This window comes from Argiope bruennichi, chromosome 4 (genome assembly GCF_947563725.1).
Source record: "Argiope bruennichi chromosome 4, qqArgBrue1.1, whole genome shotgun sequence".
Classification (NCBI taxonomy): domain Eukaryota; kingdom Metazoa; phylum Arthropoda; class Arachnida; order Araneae; family Araneidae; genus Argiope; species Argiope bruennichi.
The window spans coordinates 7,780,242-7,796,204 of record NC_079154.1 but is presented as its reverse complement, the minus strand read 5'-3'; the positions used below and the strand labels follow the sequence as shown (position 1 = coordinate 7,796,204).

Here is a 15,963-nt window from a genome sequence, read left to right as displayed (position 1 = left end):
ATGATAATAAATTTATTAATACACTTTTCATTCATAAAAATATTATATATAATACATGTAAAATGAGAAACACATCCACTTTATTTTAATTTCGATAATAGAATATGAATTACAATGCTAAAGAATAAAAAATATGGCACTCGTGTTTATTTACAGACACCAGTTTATTTGGTATTTTCAAATAATGCCAAACTTTATTTTTACTAATAATAAAGACAATGGCTGCATGTCTATTGGCCTTCTACAGGTCAATCTATTTGACTTACAGCTACCAAATTCGGAACTTATATATCTTAGAGTGAGAGGATGTGCACCTTGGATGGACTCTTTTTAAATTTTTAATTAAAAATTAAGCAGAATTTAGGCGTTTATCAGTGATAACTTCCAAAAATATTACTGCACAGAAATGAATTTTACACTATTTCAAAACATAAAAAAATGTCTTTCCAATGATAACTAATTTCTTTATCATATGAGTTTCTTTCTCTTTTAATTAATTTTCTTTTCATTTTTAAGCATTTTTTTAAAACAATATATTTTATTGTTGAAGTGAAACTCAAACCATTTGCATTGTTGTTACTAATACTTCACCTTGTTTTTTTCTCTTGCTGTGACCAAGATGAAGATTCAGGTTACTTTTCCTACGTGAAACTAAGCTTCAGTAAAAGGCATGTTTTTAATAATTTTTTTGTAAATAAAATTAATGTTTAAGTTCAGAATCAAGAAACAGTGGAAAACTATTAAACAGCCTCAATTTTAATATAAATGTAAATTTGAAGTTTCAAAATAAATTGCTGAATGAACAACTGAATTTTTAGCAACAATTAATTCCAGCAAACCAACTGGTCGCCGAAGACGGCTAGTTAGACATAATGCTATTATTTTGGCGATATTTCTCATTTCTTGACGATGAAAACCTGGGAACATAAATATCCATAAGCAACCAAAAATATATATACATATAATGATATACCATAACAAGCCTGACAATACAAAATGTTACATGATATATATATATGCATTGTATATTAAGAATGAAAAGTAGTTTATAATACTTGATAATATCATATATCTAAGGAGAATGATAATAAATATTAGCAATACTCACTCATAAAAACCTAAAACTTTCAAATTTTTCACTTCATATGATAAATAATTTATTAATTTTAAGTATTATTATTATTATTATATGCTTATATATCAAGTATTTATTTATAATATATTTATTTCAATTTCAGATGAGTTAAGCCATGAGCCTTGAGATGTTGCTTCTGTGTGAAGCTTTTTTTGCAAATCTTGCACACATAAGGTCGTTCACCAGTGTGTTTTCTCAGATGAACAATCAAATGACCTCTATTACCCGTGATGTAAGGACAATATGAACAAGAATGTATACCACGAAGTGAAACACCAGGAAAAACCAGTTCTGAAAATAATATATTCAATGTAAGTTTAATGTAAAGATCATACATGACAATAATGTTAATGTAAGTTAAATGTAAAGATCATTCATGACAATAAATTATGACCCAAGAAAACTTGATTTATATTCAAAAATTGCAGCCAAGTATCCATTATAGTTTGAAAGATAACTTTCCTTTTAATGCAGTCACATGTATAAACGAAAGCAGAGTATAAATTTGTCATGGCCCATTATGCTGCTGCCTGTCTAATGGGAACATACACTGAAATGGTATAGTGCATCTTTTTTTTTCCAAACTTGTAAAATTAAAACTATTGAATTAGAAATACAAATAATTCTATCCGATTTCTAAATGAAATTATTAGACCTATTTTTCTAAAAAATGTAGTTACATTCACAATGATTCATAGCAGATTTGATCAATATTTTACCCATGTTTCTTTAATAAACAAAATAAATATTTATAAAATAAAAATAAATATGGAAACTTTTACAGTTCTTATATAGCTAATCAAATTACTTCTATTAGCTATAGTATAAGGAGAGAGACAACGAATATGTAGACCTTTTAAAGTACAGGATATATGCTTATAGAAAAATTATATCAGCTGTATAAATATATAACAATACAATATAATTATATAAAATATCTCACTATACTTTTATTTAATACTTCATTACATTTATTTTTAATAAACATTTCTAAATAATAAAAATAACAGAATTCTTTTTAATAAATTTTTTTCTTAACACCTTTCATACTTTACATAAGTAAAATGAATATAAAAGTTAAGTGAATGTTGAAAAACCTGGCAGATTTTGATAAAATAATAATGGAATTGAAAACCAAATAACTATTTTTTAAATAAACAATATGCCAAATTAAGCATTTCGAACCATTAAAAATTATCCTCTTAAAATTTTTTTTATAATATTCAAGGAGTATATTATAGAACTTTGTAATGAATTGTCATAATTAAAGACAGAGAAAAAAAATATTAAATAAGGATAGTTTAGCTCATTTAATCAACAACTTTCGTTGCAATATAATTCTAAAATACTTCCCCTTAAAAAAATTTAACTTTATTGAGGCAACTTTTAGATCAACTTTTCAAAATATACATTTTATTTAGTTGCATTCATTTGTATAGGATCTCTTTAAAAATTTCTACTATTTCCATTATTTTTTAACTATAAAAATCAAAGTGGTAATGAACAATACTAAAATATAGTCTTAAGATAAATGAATCCACCAAAGAAGAATGAAATATTTATAACAACATGTTCTGATTAAGAGCTAAGTAAAGTACACTTCAAGATTTCAAGTTGATTTTAAAAGATAGAAGTTGAGCAACGAAAATGTATGATAAAGTAATTCTAAATGGAACAAAAATCAAAATTTTTATCAAATTTTTAATTTTATTTTTTCCAAAAATATCAAGTTTCATTTAAATTTAAAACAAACGATTTAATCCTCATTACAACTGCATTATCCTTTTTCAAATGAGAAAAATGAAATTAAGCAATAAAACAGAAATAGACTAACACATTTTTGAAATGAAAAGGTTGTTTTTTTAATTACAACATGATTATATAAACACAAAAGCTTTATAAAATACAGAACAATACTGTTGCTTTATATATATATATATATATATATATATATATATATATATATCACATTAATTACTGTTTTCAAAATAATGAAATTAAAATAATTCATGTATGGTATAAGATTTGTATTTTTTATTTATTGCAACTTTATTTAATAATATTTTAACTGAACAATATCTTCACCAGTTCAAATAACAGATATGATAAAAGTAAAAAAAAAAAAAAAAAAAAAAAAAGACCTTTACTCTGATTTCTTTTAGACATAGTGCAAAAAATTTTCAAATTAATCACAAAAATATTACGGAAGAGATGAATTATTCTTTTGCATTTTTAGAACAATGATACGATTTTTTAAAATGAAAAATGCTGCAAAGAAGTGAATTTTCAATAACAGACAAATACATATTGATACTCATGTGTCAGGCCGTATAAATGAATATATCTTTTAAATATACACAAAATATGATGAAACCATAAACAAATATTCATTAAATGAAAATGAAGTTTGTTTTATGATCTAAATAAAAAGCAAACTTCCAAAGTAGAAAGGAAAGCCTTATAATTATTAAAAATTTGGTTTTTAAATATGGAAATTTTTTAGAAAATTGCGATTTGTAATTCTCAAACATATGTAACAGAAATATACATTTTTATATAACATACTGCTTTGTAAGATAAATGTTCAACATCAGAAACATTTTAAGGAATTACATTAGTTATGATATATAAGAATAAAAGTAAAATTTTCAAAAATGTACAAATTTTAATATGCCAAACTTAAAAGAATATTTGAAATAAAAATAAAAGACATCAACCTTGTTTCTAGAATAAATACAATTAGAATAATAAATCTACCAAATTACTAATTTATGTTGTCTCTTTTTTAAGATTGAAAGTAATTTAAACTTTTAATCCAACTTAATTCATATTTTCATTTTGAGAATCTCAAATATAACTATGAATATACTTATAATTCATTAATAATACTTTCATTAATACAATTATAATAATTTCACAAAGAAGCAAGAATAAAAAAGTGGATGAACTTTTGAAAATTACAGAATTCTGATGAAAATGATTAATGAACAATTGAAAAAGTATGTCTAAAATTTTTAACATACACTATAAATAATAAATTTGAAATTGCAAGTGAAAGAATAAAATCCATAGGTATTTTGTATAAATTTTTAAGAATTTGGGAAAAAAGTACCGAAAAAGGCGAAAATCCATTACACATAAATTACATATTAATATAATAAAAAAAACAACCTCTTTTTAATTATTATTTTTGCAACTATAGAGCATTTGCATTAAGTGTGACAGAACTGCAAAAGAAGTGCTTTTTAAAAAAATATAATTGAAAAATTAAAATCTCCATTAAAGATACACAGCTTGTTTTAATGACTAAGCTTAAAATAAATTATTAATAATTCATCTATACTACGACTAAAGATAAATATGTACATTGGTGCATTTTAGGTCAGATAGTTTGACCTACAATTAAATTTGGCACATATATACCTTAGAGGGTAAAAATATCTCTCTCAGGGCGAATTAAAAAAAAATTAAGCTGCATTTTGGCTTTTCTGAAAATATTATTGTGCAAAAATAAATATTACAACATTTAGAAATTTAAAAAATTGCATTTTTAGTGTTCTTAATTAATTATATTAATTTAAAAGTCATGCAAATTTTGGCAAAGTTAAATCATTTTCATTGTTTCATCAAATATTTCACTACATAATTTTCTGAATAATTTCTACATAATTTCCATCGCTGAAAACTGAAGAAAAAGGATTATATTTAATATTCTTGTAACTTACAAGATGAATAAAAAATGAAATTACAATATTGCAAAACTTAGAAGATAAATAAATGAACTGCATATTTATGTTTTTAACAATGCTTCCATAGTATGGGACTGTCCCCATCAGAAAGATCCATATACACAATATACAGAACAAGTAATAAGTTAAAACATTATCAAACAATTTGCCAGAATCATGGACATGAAGTCTAAACGATTTATCTGAAAACTAATATAAGCAATATTCCTGGCAAATCAACTGGTCACTTGAGGCGACTTGTAATAATACATATATATGAAAAAATAAATAAATAAATAAAAATGAATAACTAAGGTGTTTTGCATTATCTGCAATTAAAAAAATAGAAATTTGAAATATATCAAAAACCAAACACATATCATAACTAAAATTATTAATGGAAATCAACATAGGATACATACAATCAACTGTAATATAACACATAATTAAAAGTCCGAGGCATGTTTTTTCCTTTTTCTAGGTATCATCACTCTTACTTAAGATGAGTTAATTGATGAGTATTAAGATGTGGCCTTTGAACAAATCTTTTTCCACAAATAGAGCACATGAATGGTCGTTCACCAGTGTGTCGTCTAAAATGAATTTTAAAGTGGTGCTTTCTAGTAGTTGTATATGGACATAAAGGACAAATGCATAAACTCTTTTTTAAAACAGCAGGAGCTATATCACCTGTGGGGCACATAATTAATATCAAATTAGTCAGAAGCATAAAATAAAATTTATCAAAGAATATAATTAAAGTTTTAAAAAAATCTTTAGATTTAAAAGATAATTTTTGAAAGGTAGATTTAAAAATACATATTATGTAAGTACAAAAGTCTTTGGCACTTATATCAATAGACAAAAAAAAAAACTTTATATTTTAAATTATGTACCTGCATAAGGAAAGTCACACAGAAAGAATAAAGGAAAAAGAAGTACTGAAACATGACTTTTGCAATTATTAAGAGAATTCCAGAAGTAACATTTGATGCAAACACTAAGGAATAATAATATTCAGGTATTGCTGAAACCAGCTTTAAGCATTTCATGCTTATAATAATTTATTGTTTCAACAGTAATTACTTGCCTTAAAAACAATCAATTTGAAAATAAGATATATTCATTTTAACGAAAAAGATCAGTACTTTTATTATTGAGCAAAATATTACAACAATACTATATACAGAAATATTAAAAGGATTACAACATTTTGCTATAAAACCTTATATTCAGTGTAAAATTCAAAAGAAATAATTACACTAATCTTATGGTGCATTAAAAATATGCTATGCAGTTTTTACAATGCACTAAATGTACGTTATTTTTCAAATTCATTTTTGAATCTACACATACATATTTGAAAATGGAACACATTCAAGTAAAATTAGCAATCTGGAAATCAAACAGTGTTCCTAAATACTAATTATTTTTTATTTAAAATATTTATTTATTACAAATGGCCAGAAGATTGGCTATGATGCCATTAGATCTCTAGCCTTCTAATATTTCTGAACTATCTAAAATATTAATGTAAATAAATAAAAAAAAAAAGCTGTTTCCCACTAAGCATGCAATTTTTTATACATAATAAAATACAAATTCAAATGTACACATTAAAAAATTAATGACGATGAAATGTTTGAATTTGTCAAGAATTACAGTTAAAATGTTATTTTTCTCAGTAATTAACTGTTGTAGCTGATATATATTAGTTGCCATATTGGTTGTAAAATTTTTTGCCTTTGAAACTTGTAAGTGTAGAATAGTCTTCGTTTGATGTGATTTAATCTTCAAAGGATCAATTTCTATTAAATAAAAGATAAAATAACTTCCTCATTCACAACTTAACTTTTATTTTAATGATAACTTTCCTATTCAAAGGTTATGAAAATTCTTTAGGTATTTTCAGAAATGTACATTTGCAAAGTTAAAACAATTTAAAAAGTTTAGAATGAATTCCAAAAGGAGATGACAATGGCAAATCAAATAATTTCCATCTGATCAGGTATGAATAAAACAATCCTTTCTTAACCACTCATTAAAAATCAGAATTAATTATTCCAAAATTAATTTTTAAGTACCAATAAATTAATGAAGAAAAATGAATTATGCTGATGCAAATACTTTAAGTTAAATAAATTTAATTTTCAGACATTTTTTCCCTGCCACAATTAATGTTATTAAATTAGCTAGCAAGCAGCCACTAATATAAAATATATCTAGTAGTTGAAATGCAGGAATTTCACATAGCAAAACTTTTAATAATAATATGTTTTAAAAGGAATGCTATCAATGATTTATTTGTTTCAAGATGCATAGAAAATAAATGCTTTGATATCAGTTTCAATTCACATAAAAATACAATACAAATATCTTGACTTCTTTTTTCATTCATAGCTAGTAGTTAAACTTCATTCTAAGATGAGTTACTTGGTGAGTATTGAGATGCTGTTTCTGAATGAAGGTCTTTCCACAAATCTTGCAAACAAAAGGTCGTTCACCAGTATGTTTCCTTATGTGATCGTTTAAGTTACCTTTCTTAGATGTGCTATAATGACAAAAAGTGCAAAAATGCAGGTTTCGTTTAGAATTCCTGTAGACAAACGAACCTGTAGAATATATGTAAAATATCATTAATAAGCAATAACAATAATGCTTTTATGACAAAAATATAAAAAGATTCTAGAAATAAGTGATCAAGGTGAAAGAAATATTTCATACAGATTAGATGATGTAAAAGCAAAACACATCAGCAAGAATTGCTTCTTTTTAATCAAAAGTTATTTTTCACATTGGAAACAAATTGCAATTAATGTTGGTTAGAATTATATTAAATATTAACTGCTTTAGGACTAAAATAAAAATGAACAAGAACAGAGTAGTTTGTACAAATATATCAATATTTTAACTACCTCCAGAATACTTAACGTTGAACTGAATTGACCAAAACCAGAATTTTTTAAATTATAGACAATAATCCTTAAAGAATTATAGAAAAATTATAGGGTATTGTAAATTTGACTGCTTTTAATACTTTTGAATATCAACATTTCTGAAATATTTATACAATACACATACACAAAAATATAAATAATCACAGAACAATTTTCTTTAGTCATCCTAGGGTTAATATATTAAATTTAAAATGTATCAAACACATTATGAAATTAAAATTTTAAAGTCATGCATTAATATTTCATCTGCTTTTTTAAAAACGTTATTTTACATGCATGTATGAAAAAATTTTCATTTTTTAAAATATTATTTTTGGACAAAAATCATAGAAGAATGAAAAAAATTTAAGAAACATCAACATTAATAAATAAAATTACATTCTAATATAAAATTATCCTTGCCAATTTAAAAAAAAAAACGTTATAAACAAAATTATAAAACAAATGAATTACAAAGAATGGAATTTATGACATAGATTTGAAAGAATATCACCAGATGAAATAATTATACCTTTCTCATAAAATAATAAATCACTTATTGAAAATAAAATTTAAAAAAGAATTTTCGAAAATGAAAATAAAATTTGCTTGGGACATATCAAAGTTTGAATTCTATCATGATATCAAATGAAGATATTTAAATTACAATTGTAAGTACAAGATAATAAATTGAATATACATTCCACATTCTTTATTCATATGATGCAAACTGCAGTCACACAGCAAATGAAATTACACATTTTATAATATTAATATTCCAGCAATATTATATAATATTGGAATATACCTTTCCGTATTTTTTGTTCTCCTACATTTTCACCTATTTTTTTAATTAAGAATTTTGGACATTTTTTTAGCTAGGTAATTAGAGTAATTTTAAGTAATTATCTATAAACAAGTATTAAAAAACTGCCTCTAATTAATAGAGATGAAAATGTTTCTCTGAATTCATATATCACAATGCTGCAAAATGTTATACTGAAAAAGTACCCATATTTGTTTAAAAAATGTGAACTGGAAATCAGTAATATATTGTAATTATGAAATAATAAAAAAAATTATCACTTAAGAATATTTAAGAAAAACCTGATAGAGGTTACTATTTTTTTTAAACATAGAAATACATTTTAGTAAAAAAAAAAAAAAAAAAAAAAAAAAAAAGCAAATAATATAATCTTATAACACAAATTATCGAGCACTTAAACATGTAAATATGAGAAAAGAAACAAATCCAAAACAGTGAATAAGCAATTAAACATATGCAACTTAGTTATCTCATATAAATTTGCTTGGATAGTATGTAAATGAAAAACATTTTTTCATTCAATTAAAACGAAACAAAAAAGATTATTCTTTAATAAATCTGATTAATAAATTTATAATTCGTCTAACTATAAATCCTAAGTATGTATTTATAGTTAGACGAACATGAATAATAAGGACAATTGATTGTAAATATTCTGATAACGATATTTCATAATGAAATGAGCTACACTTGATTAGCATACTCAGGAAAGAAAAATTGGAATTTTTAATATAACTTTTGGCAAATTAATTATCAGTTAACTCTATTAACTTTTTTTAATAAAACATGGGCAATTTTAGTTTTAAATAAATTTATTTTAAACAAAATTTGGTTTGCTTTTATTACAGGACGATCAACAACCAATACAAGTTATGAGATTTCTTTCCTCCTACTTCATTTCACTAATCCTATTCATTTTACAAATGTAATGAATAGAATATAGAAATTTTCAAATGAAATTTGCAGGCTTTATAAAAATAAGTTAAGTTATTTATTATGGATACAAATTCAAATAGTATATATTTTATTATACTAAAAGTAGTGAAAAAGCATTTGAGCTATATAGTGAAAGCAAGTTTAGTTATTAACAAGCAGAGAACATTCATTTTATTCTATATTGAATTAATGGTCTTTAATTTTTCATTCCATAATAAAATATTAATAATAATTCAGATAAATAAAAGTGATCTGAGAAAAAATACTTACTTTAGTTTTACTTTTTAATAGTTTAATAAGCATTCTATAATAACAGTTCATAAATTATTTTTGAAAAAGAAAATTAGAGTTAGGAATAATTTAAAATAAAGTTACTTTTCAAATATGTAGGGGGGTGGGGATTGTAACTATTTATTCAACAACACTGCAGAATTGTAAATTATTTTTACAATAAAACAGAAGTCGATATAAGTATTTTAAGCATTTATATCCCATTGAGTAAGCAGACAACTCATAGAGAAATTCTCGTGAGAAGCTGGCTAACACCAGAGGGAATTAAAACTACGAAAATAAAAAAAGATATTTTTTTTAATAACATACACTTTTGTTATAAATAGATTAGATGATTTAAAGTTTTATGAAAAATAACAAAAGTAAAAAACTTTTATGCGATTGTTTGAATAACATTGATGAATGTTATTAACTACAGTAATAGAAAAGGAATTACAAAAATACTGAATACCAAATATAAGTAAGAAGATAAATTTAATTGCTAAAGTTTCTATTCTTTTGAGGTTTATAGTTCAAATAAATCCATTTTATATAAAAATAGTGGAATTAATATTTTATATAAAAACAGTGGAACTGAATTAAAGAACTGATAATGCAGATTTACAGCATTATAAATGAATATTACAATTAACTGTATTGCATCAATAAAAGAAATCTTCTATTTCTTGCAACTAATTTTTTTAGACAAAAAAAACAACAAAAAAAAACAAACATATTTTATACTTTTTTTTTTGTAAAAATGAACACAAAGAAAGTCATGCATTAGCAAATAACATTGAATATACATACTTTTTTATACACAATGCCTTTTTCCTTACTCTTTATATTAAAAACACATACACACACATACAAATATAATTAATTTTCCAGATTTATCAGTTAAATCTTACAAAAGAAAACAATTTCAAATCAAGACAAATAAATAAATCAAACATATTTTATTTACAACATTTTATAATACAATACTGTATAAATAGCATGCATTTCATTTGGATTGTAAATGCAGAATCATATGTCTCTGTAAATGTTGTTTCTGGGTAAAGGATTTTCCACAACATTTACATGTAAAAGGACGTTCACCAGTATGTATTCGCATATGAGTAATTAGACCACTTTTGTAAGTTGCAACATATCCACAGTAGGGACAGCAGTTTGCTTTTTGATGAATTGTTGTTTCTGATGTAAATGTAGAAATTCTAGTCATTTTATTAAAATTTTTTATACCTAAAAAAACATATAAAATTTATTATGTAACGTAAATATTCACATAAAAATAAAGAATGGATATGAAAAGAAATTCATAATATTTTAGATATTTTATCTATTAAAAATAAGCTTAAAGATTAATAAATAAATTATCTGAAAGATAATCACCAAAGTTGCATTTCAAAATACGAAGTCAATAAAAGATGTATGGATTTTGATTCTATCTTTAATAAAATAATACAAATATCAATAAATATTGGAATAATGCAATTGCTCAAATGCGCACCACTTAATTCAAAAAGAAAAACTTTTCTTTCTATTATTTTCTTCTAGAATCAAAAGAACATTTCTGTTTTAAGTCGTTAATTTTTTAATTAAAAAACAGCTTTTGATTGTTGACAATGATTGGCAAATACGTTCAAGGAGGCTATATATATCTTAGGCACCATCAGGACATTAGTGTATTTATATGAATTTTAGAAATGAAATATTATGAAGGGGTGAAAAGCAATTCCAATCCTTAGGTGCCAACATACTTATTAAATCATTGATGGCAAAATAATTTATAACTTGGACATTTGCTATCCTTGCAAAGCTACAGTACAAAAGAACAGTAATTTTAAATCCAACATTAAAAGTTAATTTAAACCCAACATTTTGATTACTGTAATGAATATTTTATACAAATTCAATGTGAATCAAAATATTTCATGACCAAATAAGTATTACTGGAAACAGATCACAGCCTTTGTTTTATTCAGAGGCTGAACAAATCTTCCGATTCTTGGTTGAATTGAAGAATTATAAACTTAATTAAGCATCTGGTAAATAATTAACAATAAATAAATAATAAAAAAATTTGGATTTATAAAGCATCAATAGAAAATATTTTATTTTAGTCTTATAGCACTATACTGAACTTACCTAAAATTCCTTTATAAATCCATATTTAAGTAAAGATTTTATTTTTATCATATTTCTTTAGTACACTAAATAAAGCAGGATAAAAAGAATACATTTCATTTCATTATTTTGAAATAAAATACACAATTTTGGATACCATGCAAATAGGAGCAAATTCTGTTGTAAATTGGCCAACTATGAGCATATATTTAACTATGCATTTACTTTAATCTAAGATTAATGCGAGGTATTGACAAATCTTGTTCAAAAATTCTTAATTCTTTGCAGGTTTAATTCAATAACTTATGATATAATGTTGAAAGTTTAAAATAATGTGAAGAGATTTAATTTTGCCTATTTCAAAGACACAATCTTGAAAGTGATTCTATTTCAATTTGACAATCCATGGAATGCAAAAAAAAAAAAAAGAGTTACTCAGTTATGAGGTTTTATATAAAAAATAATTATGAAATTGAATGATAAAAAAAAGATAGGTGGGAATTAACTCTAATGAATGATCCAGGGGCTTCAATTTTATTGTAATAAAGCATTTTTTAACAGCCTACTGTTATACAAAGAAAAACTCTCCGTCCATCCAAAATAATCTATCAAAACTCTCCATTTGATTGATTATTGATAGAATAATCTATATTGCATCCATATTTAAGTTCCTCATAGATATATTCTTAAGAGATCAACATTTTAAGGACAATATTATTAAATAACAAACTTTGAATCTGAAAACAGTTTCAAAATGACAAAGCAAAAATACATGCACAAATGTAAAATTTGCAAAAAGTTTAAAATTATTTTATAAAAAGATCTTTTAATGAAACACTTGATAAAATATTTGGTAATGACTTCAACTGGATGTTGTTTAAATACATAAAAAAATCGATAAGAATCAGATACTGTCAATACAAAATACAGTCATAAGATACTATAGTTTTATTCATATCATAAGGAACAAAATGGCACACACAACCCCATTAATAATTAAGTTAAAGCATAACAACTACTTAACATATTAACAAAACAGATTTTCACATAAGTAACTTTGCTTTTATGTTAAAAGTTTTTATTTTTTAAACATTAAATTCAAAGCAATTCAGGCACAAGTGAAAATAAATGGTTTACTTTCACTGATGCGAGATTAAATGTCGATGTAGATTCTGTTTTTGGGTAAAGCCTCTACCACAAAGCTTGCATACAAATGGCCGTTCTCCAGTGTGTTTCCTCAAATGTTGAGCGAGATGACTTTTATAGCCAGCAATATAGGGACAATAAGAACATTTGAATACAGTCTGCTCAAAATCTACTTTTCCATGTTCAGCTGCAACATTAAAAGAAATACGGAATTTTTCAGTTGCTGTACCTGAAACAGGAATAATTTGGAGAATAAACAATTGAACAAAATTAAGTTATAAAATGTAAGAAAAGTTTTTAAAAAAAGTCAAAATCTTGAGGAAACTAAAGATATGTCAATTAACATTAAGTGCTTAAATATGTTCTTTAAGAAAGAAAAAATTACAAATATATGCAAGAAATACTACTTCTTGAACAAATTATTGAATTTTTATCAAAAATTGGACCTTTAAAAAAATTTCCTCAAAATATTAGTGACTCTGAATTTTAAAAATTATAGTTCCCAGAAAAGAACAAATAAAAGGAGGTGGGGGGAGGGACTTATATAATTGCAACAACACAATGCAACATTTTAAACTTATATAATAAAAAATAAAAAAAAAAAACTTTTATTTTTGATTCCTCTTTATATTATAACGATAAAAATATTTCAAATCTAATTTTGCAAACTTACATACAAGAATTATAGAAACATTACAGCATTATCAATAACATGTTTATAAACAGAGAATATCAATCATAATTTATAAATTGGAAAAGAAATACAAAATATTTAAAAATGAAAATATACATTACCCACATTATCTAGTAATAATAATGGGAGTTTTTTCTTTAATATAAGATTATGAAAATATATTTTAGTAATGAAAACCAACACATTTACATTCCCTCAGACATAAACAAGTATGAAAATATATAGCATTTGAATGAAAATCCTTTCTTAGAAATTGAATACTTAAATCACTTCTAAATTAGTTTGCGTATAATGCTATGAATATCTGAAACAGAAACAATTACTTTTATCACTACCTTTGATATTTATTATTAGAAATTTCATTTATTTTTTCCAATTACACATTTTTAAAATTGCAAAAATTTTTTTCAAGATGCACAGGCAAAGCCATTTTAAAATTGTTTATAAAACAACAATAGTTACAACAACAACAATTAAAAAAATTCAAATTAAGTTAAATATAAAAGCTACTGGTAACACATGAAATTTGGCATTCAATAGAATGCTTGGCATTGTATATAACACCTAAAACTAGCTGGCAATGTATGAAACAATTCATATTTCACACATTTCCTAAGTATTCAATAAAATGCCAAATGAGAACCTGGCAAACTATGAAATACATCTTCGATTCAATGAAATTGACATTTTGTGCATTCTTTGTTTCAAAAATGAAAATGCTATTGAAGGTAAAATAAATTCTAAAATCAATTTAGAAATACAAGCAAAAAACATGACAAAAGGCGAGGTGATTTGCACAATATATTGTAATTGCACAAAAATTGTAATATATGAATGTAACAGAGGATGGTTTCTACTAACTTCTGAAGGAATTTTAAAACAAATATATGCAAGCTCACTATTCACTTTATGCTTTAAGAACTTGCTTAGAATTGAAGATAATCCTGATCACAAAATTCCTCTCCGATTAGTTACAATTTCTCAGTCCAGTGGAAATTGACAAGGATTTGTCAAATGCATGTGTAGTAAAATATGAAATATCTTTGGGTGAAAAATGTAATGGAATGTAATTCAAGCCTACCATGTTGCAACAAGAAGGTTAATTTTAATTTTCTATTTTTTATATGAATTTTTTTTTTCTTTAATAAGAAAGGCCTAAATTTTTTTTTGCACAACTTTTATTTTACTTTTCTTATTTATTCTATTAAAAATAGAATAAATTTTTTTAAATTACACTATTTTTTCAGAATAACATTTATATTCTTAAGGAATATCCAGCATTTATATAATAGCTTTATCAGAACCTTTTTTCATACTTTGCTTAAATAGCATTTGTCATTCCACAGAATGTCTAAGTATTATATACAATGTCTGGGTACCAGAAAAGGAACTAAAAAATGCCGGAATTTCATGCTTTGTCGGTAACATATACAAAACATCTAATAGTAAAATATTATTAAATACAAATATATAAAAAACAGAAAAATTAAGATGGTGATTTTTTAGTAGGAGTGGATTTAACAAATTCCATTAAAAAAGGAATAAATTTGTGGTGAATAGCATATAAGCCTGGGGAGAGTACTGTGGTGAATAGCATATAAGCCAGTAGCAGCGCTTCTACGCGAACAGCTGTTTTGGTATAATTGTTAAGTTACTGGACTGCTAACCAAAAGGTCCTAGGTTCTATCTTCGCGCATCGTCATACCGTTAAATTGGTGACATCGGACAATGAACCTTCAACCTTCGTACAGCTGTTGTGGCGCCATCTACCCACAATCCAAAGTCGTCAGACCCACGTGACGTAGCAACCCAAAAGCCGTCAGACATACTTGGCGTATCAGCACCCACACACGCTCGCCATAACATTTGGCGCTAAGCAACTGGGTATAGGCCCATTAAAACAACAGCTACTACTAATAAAAAATACATCACCACCCAACAACCATATCGTTCGTCTCACCTTCGACTCACTGGAGGGAGAGTACTGTGGTGAATAGCATATAAGCGAGTAACAGCGCTTCTACGCGAACAGCTGTTTTGGTATAATTGTTAAGTTACTGGACTGCTAACCAAAAGGTCCCAGGTTCTATCCTCGCGCATTCCCATACCGCTAAATTGGTGACTTCACGCATCGTCATACCGCTAAAAATTCTTGAAAATGA

General features: G+C 24.9%; 1 protein-coding gene across 1 annotated transcript in view; it reads right to left on the bottom strand.

Moving 5' to 3' along the window:
• LOC129965684 (gastrula zinc finger protein XlCGF57.1-like) overlaps nucleotides 1-13,644 on the bottom strand; it is a 34,110-nt gene extending 20,466 nt beyond the window's left edge. The window contains exons 1-4 of the mRNA XM_056079788.1: nucleotides 13,099-13,644; nucleotides 10,865-11,076; nucleotides 7,297-7,383; nucleotides 1,232-1,496 (exon numbers count right to left, since the gene is read on the bottom strand). Of these exons, the coding sequence (XP_055935763.1) occupies nucleotides 1,232-1,496; nucleotides 7,297-7,383; nucleotides 10,865-11,056 (544 nt within the window). The 5' untranslated portion in view covers nucleotides 11,057-11,076; nucleotides 13,099-13,644. The remainder of the gene's footprint in view (nucleotides 1-1,231; nucleotides 1,497-7,296; nucleotides 7,384-10,864; nucleotides 11,077-13,098) is intronic.
• Nucleotides 13,645-15,963: the final 2,319 nt, after the last annotated feature.